Here is a 16,338-nt window from a genome sequence, read left to right as displayed (position 1 = left end):
TTGGTTTTCTCCAAACGTGCTGCTGTGCATTATGAGCAAACATCTCCACTTTGGTCTGGTCTGTCCAAAGGACATTGTTCCAGAAGTCTTATGGTTTGTTCAGATGCAGCTTTGCAAACCTAAGCTGTGCTGCCATGTTCTTTTTAGAGAGAAGAGGCTTTCTCCTGCAACCCTTCCAAATAAGCCATACTTGTTCAGTCTTTTTCTAATTGTACTGCACTTAGTTTTTCACACAGTGCTTCTGTGTTCTGTGTTTTGTTCAATAAAAAATTACACTGTGTAATATGTCATGTTTTGTTTATCTGAGCTTATTTTCATTTAATTTTAGGACCTGGTAAGGTCCAGATTTAAAAATTTTCTTTTAGATAAACCTTAGAAATAAAATGGGGTATAGTTTCTTATTCACATTCAACACCTCTGTCTGATACAATCCCCAGTTGTCTTTACAATGAGCAAATGCCCACCAATCAGTCAGGTTATTATGAGGATAAGTGTGGCTTGAAATGATCCAAAATGCATATGTGGTACAGGGTGAGCTTTAAAAAAGGCATCGACTTTAAAACCAAAAATAGAAACGCCAATATATCCCATATATCACTGTTCAAACTGTTGGAGGCACAATTACAGAATATTTAATGTTCTCACGTGGTGTGAAGTTGATTTTAGCTGCAGTCTATCTGAATGGTGAGCGGTGTAATTATCTCTACTGTGTGGGCATATTCAAAGGTATAATCCACCCACAGATATTTCATCTCATTAAACATCATCATGGTTTTGTTGCTCTTCTGAGTGTCTAACTGAAGTTAGTTCATAAGCCATGTCATTACTGCAGCCTCTCACGTCTTTTTGTGATGTTACTGCAATACATTCTGGTCTATCTGTCCCTCTTGTTGGTGAGGGAACAAATCTGTTTGACTTCTCTGACTGTTTGTAAGATGTTAAAAGAAAAGAATGACCTCAAAGAGAAAAACATATCATTTGTGGCTTCAGAGTTAATCCCTGATGTGTCATTTTAAAAGTTAAAATACACTTCATGCAAAGTATTTCTCTCTCTTTCTAACAGGTGAAGTATAAGAAGGATTTCGAGGAGAGTAAAGGCCGAGGGTTCAGCATCGTGTCCGACACTCCAGAGATGCAAAGACTCAGAAAGACTCAGCAGCAGATCAGCAACGTATGTTTCTTTATTTAAATAATGAGTGTGTATGTGATGTGAAGTGTGAGGGTGCACTTTGGTCAGTGAGCACAGTCTGCCTTTGTCACACAAACACACACACAAAATGTCTCCATCATCATCATCATCGAGCGCTCCACAACTGAAGAAGTTGGCTCTTTGAAGAGGAACTTCTTCTAGAACTCTTAGTGTAAGTGAGTTTTCTTTCATTCATAAAACTAAGATGGTGTTTGAATTACAGATGCAGTTACCATCAGATTAATGAGGTTTTGATCTAAACTATCTATAATGAAGTTTCTATCAATTGTTGAGTTTTACTTCTTACTAAAGAGTGAAATTTCACATGTTTTTCCCATCAGGGACGAACATCGTAGAAAGCAGACTTGTTACTCTGTGGTATAAAGTTAATCAGTGCAGATAGCAGGATGGTGATTAAGTATAATCATGAAATTTAAATGAAACATTTAATGACCTCATCGTTTGTGTTGTGTGTGAGAGTGTGTGTTTATGCAAACAGATGCTCTTCTTATGTGTCCCGGTGACCCAGTGACGCTCAGCAAGTGATGGCACGGTACGGTAGAGTTTAATCCCTCTATTGTCTTTCGATTTTTGTTGTTGTCCATCTCACATTTTTAACACTTTAATCGGTTTAATACGACCTGCACATGTAGAAACATGTTCAACTGCTCTCCTTTAAATCTCTCCCCAGGGGCGTCAGCTGACCCAATACTATACAGGGGCACAACAGGGGCACAGAAATATGATGCTCGCGCGCAAAGCACGTTATTTCTTTGGAGGAGGTCGGACAGCCGTTCTTGCCCACACTGGTTTCTAAGCCTGGTTTTCACAATCTTGAGCTTTGAGAAGGACCTCTCTACAACTTAAGGAGGCAGCTAAATTAGCTGCCTCCTTAAGTTGTCTCTCCCTCTTTTCTGTGGGCATTTCAACTTGTATGCATTTTAACACAACATGCAGGTGAATAATTCGAATTGTGCTTTATTTCCATCATTCATCTTGCTTGATAAAACGAAATGTCATCAGCTGCATGTAACTTAGTTTGGTAGCCTACCACAAAACAACCTGAGCCATGTACAACGTTGACTGCAAGCTAGCTGGCTGTCGGTGTTTTTTTTGCTACCTAAACAGTAGCTGGCTGTCAGATTATTTATGGTCACTAAACGTCCTAAACTCGACATTGGATTCGAGAGAAGTTGATTGTGATCATGTCTTGTAGCCTAGGCACTGTGTACACATTTCAAGCTCACCTTTCCAGGCAGTCAGGGCAGTCGCTCTACTCCCACAGTGTCTCTGCCGCCCGGTCGCGTGCGCGTTTGTTTGTTTTTTTTTTTTTCTAGTGAAGCGTGCTGCTTGCCCCCCGCAACGCCCGCGCCCCTCCCTTTTGCCTAAATCTCCAGGTGTCTGGTGAATCTGAATGTTTGACTCTGAATACTTTATTTTTGGAAACTTCAATCAAAATGACGAATTATACAGAAAATCCTGTTGAAATATGAAATCATATTTGCCTATATTATTTTTTTTCTCCTGTGCACCTCACTGATACCGGGGCACCTCAGATCTACAGGGGGGCACGTGCCCCCGTGAAAAGGGTCTCGCGACGCCGATGTCTCTCCCCTCACACTTACCTGCAGATATTCTCTGCTTCGCCTCAAAATTACATTTCTGCCCTCAGATTCACTGCTGTGCGTACAAATGTTCTGCTCTCCTGTTTGAGCTCTTCTCCTCCACTCTGGTTTCTTATTTGTGCTTGCAAAACTTATCTTGGACCTTCACTGTTCGCTGTCAGATTGTTGTGAAACAATGTCAGAAATCCCAGAGCCAACAGAAAGCCAGATTTAAGGCTGACTGACAAAATCTCCACAGCTTCCTTGTGGTTTCACTTGTTCTACTTATACTTGTTGTTCAGATACTGTTTAAAGGAGACAAATATTTGGTGTCTGAAGTCACAACCAACTCTAAATCTCATTTAGTGTTAGGCTGCAATATATCTGAAAATGTGACATTCAGCGAGTCATTCAGATTTGCAGGGTAAACTTAAAGTTATCCAGCCTCCACCCTATGTATCTCCACCTAACTCCACCGATGCTGCATTCACTGTACTTGTGGGAAATTAAAAGTCTTTAAATCATGCTTTTTGCTGTAACTTTAACCTCAAATCTCATAGTTAGTTATTTAGTTCACATAACTGAAGAAATAAAAGAGCCAATAAAGCTCTACCAGTACTTTTTAAAATATATATTTACATGATTTAGAAACTGACAAGTAACTAACTTTTAATTGGCGTTTTAAAATTTTTTTACTAGTCAGAAAATAGAAATTCCAATATGTCATTTGTCACTGAATGCACCATCAGGACAGCACAGTAACAGCTGTCACAAAAACAAACATCAGTAGGATATTGGTCTTATAAACGACTGTTCTTAATGTTAGATGCTAACAACCTGAAGTAAACGCAGAGGAATGAAGCCACAGGGAAGTTTTTGGAGCCGATATGTGACAGAGTATTTATGACCTGAGTTGTCAATAATGTTATTAACCAGCTTTGGCCGTTCATAACATGACTTGCAGACTAAAATACATATCAGTAGCCTACCATCTGCCCTTGGTCCAGCTGCAGACAAGCGTAGTGTACATTTTTGAGAAAAAAAACTGCCAGTCACGTATTTTTCTGTCAGTTTGGTGTGTGTGATCTAAGCTCTCAGTTTATTTAAGGGTTATTAAGTACTCCAGAAGAGGCAGACCCCGAGGAATAAAGGCATGGAGGGCAATCCATTGGGTCCCTCCACTCCCCAAATTGATCTGTTTGAATCGAGGTGTAAATTAATGGGAAAAGAAAGGAACTGCTGTGTCTCACTTTGTTATTTTGACCAACTCATATCACAGACATTTTCATTAAGACCTCAAAAAATTGTGTCAGCTTGTGAAAGCTCCTTTAAGTGGATTGTAGCAGTGATTAGATTATGTTTTCTTTTAAGTGTCACTTTTTATTTAGTGTTCTCCCTCTTCTCTCATATTTTTCCAACTCCTTTTTTCTTTTCTCAGCTTGTCTGTCTCCTACTCTCCTCCTCTCATTCCTCCTCTGTTTACCTGAGCGCATGATCACATTATTCCACGGCATTAACACACCACCGATTCTCTCACCTCATTTACTCTGCCGTAATTAAGACACACACACACGCACACACACTTCACCTCTTGCTCAAACAGTGTGACATTCAGCAGCCCACGCACTTCTACTTTATTACTCAGCTCTTTTAAAGGTTGACCTGGTGGCTCTGGAGAAGGAGGAGGGAAGTATTGTAGGAGGAAGATGTTAGGGAGGTTGAAGAGGAGGAGTAAGAGAAGAAATGAGCCTTGCATACTTTTTGAGTGAACACAGATATTTGTTTCTGATGTCGCTACTGCTGTCATGCACAGCTGACAGTTCTTTACCTCTGTTTTCTTTTTGTGGGGGCTGTAGTTCCATGTCTGTAGTCTAGTTTATGTCCTGACCTCAGGATTTTGGGCACTATTTTACTGTTTAAATGATTAATCTAAAAGTTTGCTACTTATCCCCCATGTCATGCTACCTTCATGCTAAGAGGGTGAGTCTGTCCCTGGAGAAGTGGTTGTATCTTGAGATCAGCTGTAGGATAGATGGGTTATTGGTTGCTCTTGAGGTGAAGAGGCAGCTGAGGCACAAGGCAAAGCTCTGAACTATGAGAAATGACTATGAGAAACTATGAAAAGAATGAACGGTGGCTTGGCTTAGTCCAGTCTGAGTACAGCTGCATCACAGCTAACAAACTGATTACAACATATTGAAATGACAAACTTGTGCATTTGAAAACCTTTCTTATGGTTTCATAGTTCTGCCTGAAAAAAAAAGCTCTTTTATGTGTTTTGAGTGTAGTGTGTCAGTCTGAGAGGAATGTGGTGTGTTATATCTGCCGTGGTTGGCAGTGAAGCTGGTTCGTAGCGGGATGAGATCACAGGGATTTCTCCCAGGAAAAGCTTTGTGTTTCAGAATTCATTAACAAGATCTGAAAGGAGACGGAGAGAAAGCTGCTGGATAGTGAAAAAGGTTAATCTCTTTTCTACAAACAGCATCTCCATATTTCAAGAGACCAGTGCAGTAATGTTTCAGAGGGGTGTTAACTGTGATTCTGGGTGACACGTGACTACTGGAAGGACCTGAATAATTATTTTTCTAAGAATAAGTCAGGATTTATCTCGATTTTATGTTTTTATACGCTTAAATTTGGATAAATTACAACAAAAAGATAAGTAAAAATACAGATTATGCTCTTGTTTATTAATCTTACTAACGACTATATGATACCACCTTATTCATATCTTTATTTTTTCATTCCTTTTTGATCACTTTGCATAGATTTCTCTACTGAAAATCGTTTGCAAACACAAGACTGATCCATGAGCAAGGTATGTTTAGACAAAAGGGTTAGGGTTAAAAATTCACTTTTTCCTGTTTCACAGAGGTGGCTTGATCACCATGGCAACTCCTGCTGAACACATCACCTGTTTTGATTGGTTTCTCTTTGAATCGGCAACAAAAATTGATTTGATTTGGCCAAATGTTGGACAATGTCAACCTCAATGATATTTTTGAGTTTAAATGGATGAACTTTAAAGTTCAAGAGCTCCGGTGTGCAGCCATCACTTTATAAATAAACATTCAGTTCTCAAAATGACTAATTATTGTTTGTTGAGTTCTGGAGCTTGTTAATTCTACTTTTATTCAATATTTTCATTTAATGTTACACTTATTATTTAATTTGTCTTTCTTTGTTCGAGATCTGTTCTCTACATTATGCAGATGATGCTGAGTTACTGTTTATAAGTGAATCCTTTGTTGTTGTGTCAAGCTGGGATTTGGTAGCAGATGGTGGTTTGGCTCAAACACACTCAGATCTGCTCTGGTCGCTCTTTATCAGGTCGATGTCCTGTTTACCTCAACAACCATCTGACACCAAGATTCCACTGCCAGACGACCCGCTGCCTTTTAGATTCAGACTGTAGTGGAATATTAAAGTGATCCGTTACACAGAGAGAAAAAAGAAAAAACATCTTTTTATGGATTTTTCAAATTTTGAGGGAATATCCTTTCTTTGGATATTCATCATATGGAAGGCACATATACTAAAAGCCTTTTGATGTTGGTATAATTTGTTGGGCAGCTTTTCAGTAGATTTTGAAAAATTAACAGTGTTTATGTATCTGTTATTTGACACACTGATACCAGATGCATCTGCTCATAAGAGGTTTTTGTTGAAAACCCAAATAATAAAGAAAATGGAAAAGTAGAATTTAAAACTTACAATTCTGTCTGATATCAGCCAAAGACACTTACTCTCCTCACCAGCAAAGGAACTTTTCAATTTACACTTCCTTTTCATGCAGGGATTTGTCTGTTTTTAATGTAGAGCTTCCTGAAGCCTGATTTATAGTCGTCCGGGAAAGGCTACGGAGAGCCACGGAGAGCCCTCTCCGTCGTCGGAAACCCTCCCGGAGATGCTCTCAGTCGCTTGCGTGCATCGGCCAAAATTCTTATCTATCCGTCGAGGAGACAGAGACTCGCGTAGACCGCAGGGATTGTGATTGGTCGGCTAACAACATCAGCTGTGTGCCGGTCAACATTTGATCAAAATTATTTGCATTTCAATATCAATGAGGTCCAACTCCAACAACAGTTTTTCTCTCTCAGTCGCCATCGTTCACTGAGGAGTGGAACGGAGCCGGAAGGTGAACAATCAATCAACGACTTTCACGATAGACTAGATTAGGTCGTCTAGCGTAGCGACACCTATTGATCGGGAGGTGAATTGCCTTCCGACATCCCGACGGAGAAATTCGAAAGGTTTACTAGCCTCTGTGTGAGCACGGAGTCGGATTGGCGGATAGCGATGGAGTAGCATACCGAGGCCTTGTGGGCCTGAAGGTCACAGACATCCAGGACTGTCCCCGATCACACAGATCTCTCCAGATGTCTTTTTATGTTATTATCCTCTGAAAATGATGGAATATTCAAAGTCCAAGGAACATTTTTCTGAAATTGCTTTACAATTTGTAGATGGATTTTTGTCACAAATTGCTGAATCTCTGCCTTTCTTTACTTCTGAGAGACTTTACCTCTCTAAGGTGCTCTTTTAATACCTGATCATGTTACTGACCTGTTACCAATTAACCTAATTAGTTGCAACAGCTGTTTCTTTTTACTATTACTTAGTTTTCCAGACTTTTGTTGCCCATGTCCCAACTTTTCTGAGACGTGTTGCAGCCAACAGATTCAAGATGAGCTGATATTGTTTTTTCGTGAAATAGCAAAATGTCTCGCTTTCACAACAGTTTTATTTGTTTTTTTTACATTCTATTGTGAATTGTGATTGCACTCTTATTTATATTTAACTTTTGCATACAACTTTTTTTTAACCTAAGTTGTGCAAATACACATTTTCAATGTAATCTGACAGATTAAAATGTTGAAGATTCAGTTTGTAGGACGTAGGGAGATCTGGTGGTATAGATTTCATATTGCTACCAAATTAAGGCTCAATGTCACCTTCCGTGTTTATGAAAAAGCACGGTGGCCAGAAAAATGGAGGAAGTCCCTCTTTACAGCAAGTTTTTGATTTTACCCTTTTGAGCTTATATAGTTTCTCCACATGGAGTGGAGAGGCGGGTAACCCACACTTTTGGTTTAAATGGCTCCCCCTAAAGCCTGGTTTATAGTCGGTAACGCAAGACGCAACGCAAGACGCAACGCAAGCCCTTGCGCGGTTGCAAGACCCCCCTTGCGTGCTTGCGTGTGTCACCTCAATTTTCTAAACTTCACGCAAGACGCAAGCGGAAGCCACTAGCTGTGGTCGAAACCGCCTACTACTTGATCGATCTGACAGTATGCAGAGCGTTTACACACAGTGCACTTCACTCCTGCCCGAGCCGAAATCAGCCGGCCTGAAAAGCTGATTTCCCTTAAGCTATAGGCTAAACTCTGTAAATATATAACTTTAGCAACATTTGAAACATTTTCAGGCGAGAAAGTAGTCGTTTAGACCCCCAAGGTGTTGAAAATCTGACAAAATACCGGCTATTTACAAGAAGAAGAAGAAGCATGAATCTAAGGAAGAGAGACTTGCCAAAGAGCTCCTGGCGGTGAATTTCCTTTCATCGTAGTAGGCTTGTCATTGAAAAAACCCGCTACTCCACCTACTGTCCTGGCGGTGAATCGCCACGCAGCACATGCAACCGCCGACAAAGCAAAATGAAGTATAAACGTCTCGAGCCATTAACATACGCGCAAGACGCAAGCGCAAGGGCAGTTAAAAGAAGTATAACTCAGCCTTAAGGCAAGGAAAATGCAACGATTCTTACTTTAATGCAATTTGTTTGTTTTCTGTTTTTGCTGCCCCTAAATGGTCAAATCAGTTACTGCAGGTTATCCACTGAAAGCAACACGTACATTCCTTCCAGCATATGAACTCACATTCAACGCCTTAGTCTACGCACACTTTATCAAACACACACGCTGTACCCATAACTGGCACTGTGATTTAGATGAAGGGCACGGTGGAGATAGGGTCTTGAGTAGAGGGCTAAATGTAGAAGTTATAAAAGATAAGAGGTGCCCAATGAACTGACATTTAGTCGTCACAGTAGACCGTCATAGACGAGGCAGAGCAGTCACATACAAGTTGAAGTCAGTGGTTTAAAAGAAGCTCAAAGTCGACAAACAGAAAGAGGCAGAACAGTAAAACTAAAGACGGCCTAACCAACCTGAGATAAAGTAAGAGAAAATACTGAGAAAACAGAGGGATCACAACAGAGAAGGAGGTGAAAATACTGATAAGTACTCAAGAGTGAGAGATATCATATACGGACAGAAAACTGCAAGGCTGACCCAAACAGAGAAAGCCAAAGGAGAAACTTGGACATGGAGAGACAACCACAGATTGAAGGTGAGTACAACACTGAGTTTTGGGGAAACAATCTTTTAAATGTTTGGGGAGAAGCTGAAAAGTCCTCAAACTATGACCTTGAGGAATCTGAAAAGGAATCCAACAGAGTGACTGAAGCTGAGGAGGTGACCTTGTCGTGAGGAAAATCACATTTTGTGTTTGAGAAAGCTGTCTACAGGCTGAAAATGTGTCGACTGGTTGAACGTCCACCGGAGGATCCTGACTCTGGACTGATTGGGTTTTAAGAAGCAGGAAAGTTGACGAATGACAGCCTACAGTTTAGTTGCATTCTGATTCACCGAACTGCAGGTTCATGAGAGTGGGGAACTCTTGTTTTATTCCAATTTAAATTAGTCTTATTATCACAGTCCAGATTAACTCTGGGGTGAAGAATGGTCGACTCATGGGTGCATGGTTATATTTTAAAATGAGGGAAGAAATGTTGAAAGGTGCATAATTAGCAGAGCATCTAGGGGCCTTCCTTTTGAAAGAATAAAAAAGAAGTGTCCTACATTTGTCTTCACAGTACAACTCATTGGACTTTGTAACAAATAGCCACCTGTGGCATTTAATGTACTGTATGTAACACTTTCTAGTCTTGTTGAACACCCAAAGCACTTCACACTTCAGCCCACATTCACACAAATCTTCGTCTAAACTTCTTTTTTAGCTTCTCCCCATCATACACGCACTCACATGAATGCATTAAGAGCAACCTGGGGTTGAGTATCATGCCCAAGGATACTTTGAGATGTGGACTGGACAGGGACTGAACTAACAACCCCCTAATTTTCTGATTGGCAGACGACTGCCCCATCTCCCGAGCTACAGCCGCCCACTGAAAGCTTTGCTGGAATAAGTGGGCCATGCAGGTTCATTCAGCATACTCTAGCTTATCTTTTCCTATGTTCTATTTTTAGCCAGTGAACACAGTTCAGCTAAATGTCACGTTTCTTCCATCTAAAGAGTTTTGTCCTGTGGTTACTGACAGACTTTACAGTAAAAGATCTTGTGTGGAATTGCACTTAAAATGATGATGAATTTGCTCCACTTATTCTGTTGCTCAGACCCGCACAGACCCAGCTATAGCTATTTAAATCATTAAGTAAGATGAGTAAAGTGTGTATATATATATGTTATATACATAATATATAACAATGCAACACTTCACAATGATATAAAAACAACCACGAAGAAATCAATAAAAACAACAAACCAAATGTGCCAAGTGAAGGTAAATATAATACATTTACATAACAGTCAAATAAACAAATAGATCTTGAGCATCTCACCGTGAGAGTTACAGGATTTTCTCACAATAGTTACGGTTGTCCTCATGTCCAAAATGTGGTAGTTACATGAAAGACCAGAAACTGTGTGATGGTAACGTTTTTCATTACCTTTTTTGTATAGAGTGTTCAGGCAACGCGCTGCACACCTTAATCCTGAATCCAAAACAGCTTTGACTGTCGTAAAGTAGAAAAGTGAAAAGCTGTTGGACAGAATTGGGACTCAAATTTGACTCTTTTGAATAGAAATGGTTGTGCAATATAACTTTTGTGACAGTTTCACACGATGAGAAATGCAAGCATGTTACATTTGCAAATTAAAATGTATGCATATGAGTACTTTGGAGCCTTGGAAATGTAGGAACTTTACCCTTTTTGAACATGTTTTTTTTCTCATCTTGCAAAATGTAGGTGTGTTCAATATATAATAATATAATAACAATTTTGTTGCCCAGAGGCCAAAAAGGAATATGCGCATTAGTCCGCAAATATGTCCAAATGTTTCAGGCACGCACGCCAATCAGGCTGAATTGATTTGAGAATCATCCCCAGTCAGCTGAATGACAGCCAGTGTAACATGGCTCTGGTTTAACCTTATTTTGTTTAAAATAAGCCAGTATAGACATGGCAACGTGTGAAATTGCCATTTAGATAGAGTTGAATGTAAAAAATGGGTTATAAACGTCACGTTTTGGGGTAGCCTGTAACCTTTGTTTAGACTGATTTAACTTGACACTCGCCAGATGAATGGCCTCCGCCTTGTTCCCCGAACATTCTCAGAAAGTTCAGCGGACATACACGCGGGTCTGGCGATAAATAAAAGTACCCTTAACATGATTCCCTTGAGCCGCTTTCGGACTGTAGGAACCATTGGCAGTTCTAATAACCTTTTAATCCGCGGGGCCGTTTTCTCCCGTTTTCGGACACACAGGAACTCGGGACCATCTCCCTCAGTTCCTATAACCATTTAGCTCCTTCTCCGAGGTCGGGTCTTTTCATGGTTCTATAGAACGTATCTGACGGAGGTGTTTGGTGGTCGGTAGCTACGCCCCTTGTCATGGTATCACGACTGAAATGTTTCCTCATACAACACAGAAACAGCCTGCGCGTGTTTAATAAGTTAAACTTACACTGGTCTCCTTTGTCTGCAGCGCTCTGCTCTCCTTCCTTCATGAAATGAAAAAGTATCGTCTCCTGACTCTCTCTGTGAGCTCTTCCAGCCTCGATATTAGACGCCTGATGTGATCGTCCATGATTAATATCACCATCATGCAGACCATGAACACGGTGGCCTCCCCGCTCTCCATATTAGCTTCTTTGTGGTGTTTTTTCTTCTCTCCTTACTTTTACCGGGTTCTGTTTAGTTTAGTTTTGTTGTTGAATGTGGCGCTAAACGGCTAACGTAACATGTCACTGACGCAGACGGCTGCGCGCGGCGCATCAGTCCCGACCTGGTCCCGACTCATGTGCGAATGCAGACTGAAACAGTTCCGCTGGGGAAGGACAGTTATCAGAACAGAATTCGAGTAGGACAGTTCTGATAACTGCGTTCTTATAACTACTCTGCCCGAAAGCGGCTTTGGTCAAGTGAAAAATGGTTGATGAAATGTGCAGTTTATGAGCTCTAAATGAATAAAATAGCGTGAGTTTTATTGTGGTAGGATTTTGAAAGCCATAACTCCACTCCAGTCCATATCCATATCCAGGCAAAGTGGTAAATAATCCTTTTGGTTTATCCGCAATAAATGAGAGACTGGGAAAGTAGAGGTGGGTGTGGGTGGGTTGCTATGGGGGGGGCCCATTCAGAGAATTTTGTCCCGGGCCCAGCCAAACCTGTCAGCGGCCCTGCGTGCAGCCACCTGCCGACAGCCGCGCCTGTTTCACTGTGTTTACTGCTCGGTCTGCTCTTCGGTCTGTACAGTCTACACAGCCCTCTACAAAGGAAGAGAGAAAATAGCGCCATGTGATTGTGCAGGGCTTTGAGTGTCAAAAACAAGAATTTTAAACTGCATTCTGAAACTGACGGGGAATCAGTGCAAAGAAATCAATCTGTTCTGGATGTCTTTTTTTTTAGTTTTAGTCACTATAACTCAACATTCAGATCAGCGTGAGAGTCAATGCAAGTTCATTAATAGTTCATAAACTGGATTGTGTGTGATGTGTTTCAGCTCAAATAACTGGAGGATTAAATGCTGTTTAAGTTATTGCAAGTTGCAACTAAATGCGCTGAAATAAGTACCGTATATAACCTGAGCTCTGACCTGCACATGTTTGTCATTCCAATAGGAGGACGGATCTCTTTTTAACTTGGTTTTAGGTTGTAAACATGTCTTTAACGGCCACAGCCACGCTCAGGGTGACTTCATCTCAGAATGTAAAACACTTACATGACTCATTTACATGAATGAGTTCCTAGATCCCGGGTATAAGCACGACCTGATCAATGACACGTATTGCGGTGGTACCACAGAAACGGAGCCAATAGAACTAGCAGATTAGTCATGTTGGATTAATGAAAAAATTTGAGGTAAAGGCCCAAAAAAATCCACCCTGAAGAGTAAAGTAAAGACGGTGTTGGAGTACAAAAAGAGCAAAAAATTATCCCCAAGAGACTCTGGTTCAATTCTACAACTGAAATTTTCACAATTCCATTGTAGCATTGATAGTTTGAACTTTGATAGTGCAGCAACAACTAGTTCCTATATGGAGATATAGTGGCGCAGTGACCCTTCCCTCCTGCCATTTCCTCCTCTGTAAAAACCTTATTGTTCTACTTGTAGACAGATTCTGCTGCTCTGAGACCCAGTCGTTTTCTAAGGTTGTATATTGGACCTTTAACTATTTTCAGACCATTAACTTTTGTTTTCAGGTACTGTTTGGTTAGCATGAAGCCTTTTGTCTTTCCTTTACTCTCATTTTGTGGTTGGTTAGGTTTAGGCACTAAAACTACGTAGTTGGGGATTGGTAAAGAAACGGTTTGGGCAGTGGAATCTTTTTTTCCCTCCTCTGAAGGGATGGATTGCTGACCTTTTCACAGAATCACTGCCTGTGGTGGAATCATCAGCTGGGTAACCCAGCAGGCTGAACTGAGCGTGTCTGTTTTAATCTGCTACAATCAGGGATGAAGCTTGTTGCTTTTGGTGGAGCAAACATGTCATTTTAAGACGAAGTGTTTCCTCCTTATATTGGAACGTAGATTATTTCACATATCTCTGTGTGAACAGGTTACTTTTGAATGAAAGCAGCAGCAAAAAAGACTTGGCAAAAAGATTGTAAAAACACTGCTAGCACTTAATCCAACTCAACACTCAGCTGTCTATTTCCGTCTTTCACCTTTTCAACCAACTACTTTCTCCTCTGGTCTTTTTTTGTTGATTCTAGTAGTCTCTATTTTATTTTTTATTAAATAGCCTTTTATTTTATTGAATAGTGTTTTGGAAGCATTACACAATATATAAAAGTTTGGATTATTGCTTAATTATTGCTGAACATAAAATGTTCTTTTCCCTCAGAGGTGACCAGTTTAGAGGAAGAGGAGATTCTTGCTTCTCCGGCACTGGATGGAGGGATGGAGGAGGTTGTGATGGTGGAGGGAAAGAAAGAGAAGTTTATTCAGGAGACAACAGAAATCTCCGTGACGACTGTGACCACAGCTGTTTACTCAGCTGCTGGGAGGACTGAAGTGGAGAAGAAGGTGGAGGCTGAATGTGACAAACCAACAGCAGAGGAGAATACGGAGAAGGAAGATGATGAAGATGAGATGGAGGAAGAAAATGAGGAGACTAAAGCAAAGAGGCTGTTGGGAGCTTGGGAGTCAGAGGTAAGACTGTAGATGTTTCACTAGAGTTGATCAGAAACGATAATCAGAAAACAGGAAGCATGAAGTGAGATCAAAGGTGGATAAACCCATTCAGATTTTGTGCTTTAATTATACTTTCTGGAAACTCAAGAGGTGAGAAAAGTTTTGACTAATGAAAGAATCAGCCTTTTTTTGCAGTTAAATATTTTCTCACCGTTTCTATTGTAAAGGCACTCGGTGACAAATCAGATCTTTCGAGCTAAATATTGAGCTGATTGAAATTGTTTTCCTGTGTTAACTGTGTTAACATCTGTCCAATTAAATCCTCAACTTACGTAAGAAACAGAGCCAGCAGGGGCTCATACTTTGGCTATACTTTCTAATGAATAATATCCCTGTTGTCCACTATAAAGCACAATGTTCTCAAATGTCTTTGAGGATTTTGATTTTCTTTGATGAAATCTGCTGAGAGGCAGATTTACTTCCTCTCAGCTCTGACTGTGCGTGATCGTGTTGACCTTGGCACGGGGCATCGCCTGGCACTGCAGGTTTTTATAAAGGCTTAGAGAGGATTATTGGAACTACAAATGAAAATGCACCATTATTAGCCTTTGATAGTGGGATTTTTGGGACTGAATCTGGCCCGTTGAGAGATGCATGGGATTAATGTGTGAATGAGGGAAGTTTCTCCTGGTTAAAACATTGTTACTCAGGTCAGACACATTATTCAGTTCCCTGATATTGAGGAACTATGGAATCATGTGAAATCCCATGTGGCTTAATTTTCTTCACCCAGGCTTGCCAATGTTTAACATGTTTTGATCATTCCATTAACTTAACTTGTCAGAAAATTGAGGAAAACAGCACATTGTTGTGCAATGTGTTTGTTTTCAGGCCTCTTCAGATGTAAAGCCTCCGTTGCCAGACCCAGCCTTTAACAGGAGATGCAGCTTGATCGTCAGTGATGTGAGTGCCTTATTTTAATGTCATGCTAATAGCTCCATGATCACGTAAACGATGATGTTTGGTGGGTGCAATGTTGTCATCTTAAAGCTAACATCTACTGGTTATCATCAAAACAAACATTTATTAAGGAATCAAAATGACTTTGTGATATTAACTGTTTGGACATGAAAGTGTGAAACCATTTCATTCCAAGTCTTTTAAATTTTGTCAATACAAAATTATGTAAAAACAATCACCCAAAACGTTTTGCTGGCCCAACAGGCTGACCTGAGATAAGAGGAATCCTGTGGGAAGCATCTGAAAATATCAGATTTGAAGGCTTTTTATTAGCTTTAATAAAATTATATTTTCATATGTATCTTATGATCCCTGAGGAATATTTCACTTATGACTGCCAGAAAAAGTCAGGAGAATTGTATTCACACATGAATACTAGAGATTTTCTGGAGTTTTAGGCGACAATTCGGTCCAGACTTTGTCCACAGTTGCAGATCACACATGCACTTCACAGCAGGAGATGTCTGCTGGAGACTTGTTATCACAGCTGGAAATATTATGGAGGGCACAGATGAGGCGAGACATAGCACAAGCATGCCCTATTTTGTTGAAATCTGTTACAATAACAGAGAATAGTGGATGAGGCTCCTGATGAATTTTTTTTTTTTTTAAATAGTCATCAGGAACATAAAGTCAACAGAAAAAGGTTTGGAGGAGAACTCTTACCAGCATGCACACACACAAATAGGGATGATGACAGGAAGTAGAGAGAGCATAAGTCAGAGACACACTAAAACCAAGAACCAGGAAACTACTGAATACATAAGAGACAAAAGGTCTAATAAGAAAACATCAATAGTAAATAGTAATGGCAAACAAAAGTATTGTAGTACACTACAATACAGAACGAAGATATAAATGAAAGAAAAAAACGCAAATACAACAAAACCTACAAAACAAAAAACAGCTACTCTTTGAGGGTTGAGATGTGAGATGGCTGGACATTTTCTTTAAGAAACTGTGGCAGAAATCTGCCCACGTATTTCCCATCTCCTCTTAACATCTTAGGAAATTTTCAGGGTTCATGCTTAAAAGCAGCTTCTGGATTAAACTGAATCATGGAAGTGTCGGAATATAATTTTC

At 40.2% G+C, this 16,338-nt stretch overlaps 2 protein-coding genes across 4 annotated transcripts in view; both read left to right on the top strand.

The window, feature by feature from the left end:
• The window catches only part of LOC142370127 (LIM zinc-binding domain-containing Nebulette-like), a 38,634-nt gene extending 36,600 nt beyond the window's left edge, over nucleotides 1-2,034 (top strand). Inside the window, exons 5-6 of the mRNA XM_075452572.1 lie at nucleotides 1,064-1,742; nucleotides 1,881-2,034. Coding sequence (XP_075308687.1) covers nucleotides 1,064-1,189 — 126 coding nt within the window. The 3' untranslated portion in view covers nucleotides 1,190-1,742; nucleotides 1,881-2,034. The remainder of the gene's footprint in view (nucleotides 1-1,063; nucleotides 1,743-1,880) is intronic.
• Nucleotides 2,035-8,832: 6,798 nt separating this feature from the next.
• The window catches only part of LOC142370125 (uncharacterized), a 64,636-nt gene continuing 57,130 nt past the window's right edge, over nucleotides 8,833-16,338 (top strand). For all 3 annotated transcript variants that reach the window (XM_075452570.1, XM_075452571.1, XM_075452569.1), the window contains exons 1-3: nucleotides 8,833-9,144; nucleotides 13,946-14,253; nucleotides 15,127-15,198. In XM_075452570.1, the coding sequence (XP_075308685.1) occupies nucleotides 9,120-9,144; nucleotides 13,946-14,253; nucleotides 15,127-15,198 (405 nt within the window). In that variant the 5' untranslated portion in view covers nucleotides 8,833-9,119. The remainder of the gene's footprint in view (nucleotides 9,145-13,945; nucleotides 14,254-15,126; nucleotides 15,199-16,338) is intronic.

The sequence above is a fragment of the Odontesthes bonariensis genome, chromosome 20 (assembly GCF_027942865.1).
Source record: "Odontesthes bonariensis isolate fOdoBon6 chromosome 20, fOdoBon6.hap1, whole genome shotgun sequence".
Classification (NCBI taxonomy): Eukaryota; Metazoa; Chordata; class Actinopteri; order Atheriniformes; family Atherinopsidae; genus Odontesthes; species Odontesthes bonariensis.
Note: the sequence above shows the minus strand (reverse complement) of the source record. Positions and strands in the feature narration are given on the sequence as shown.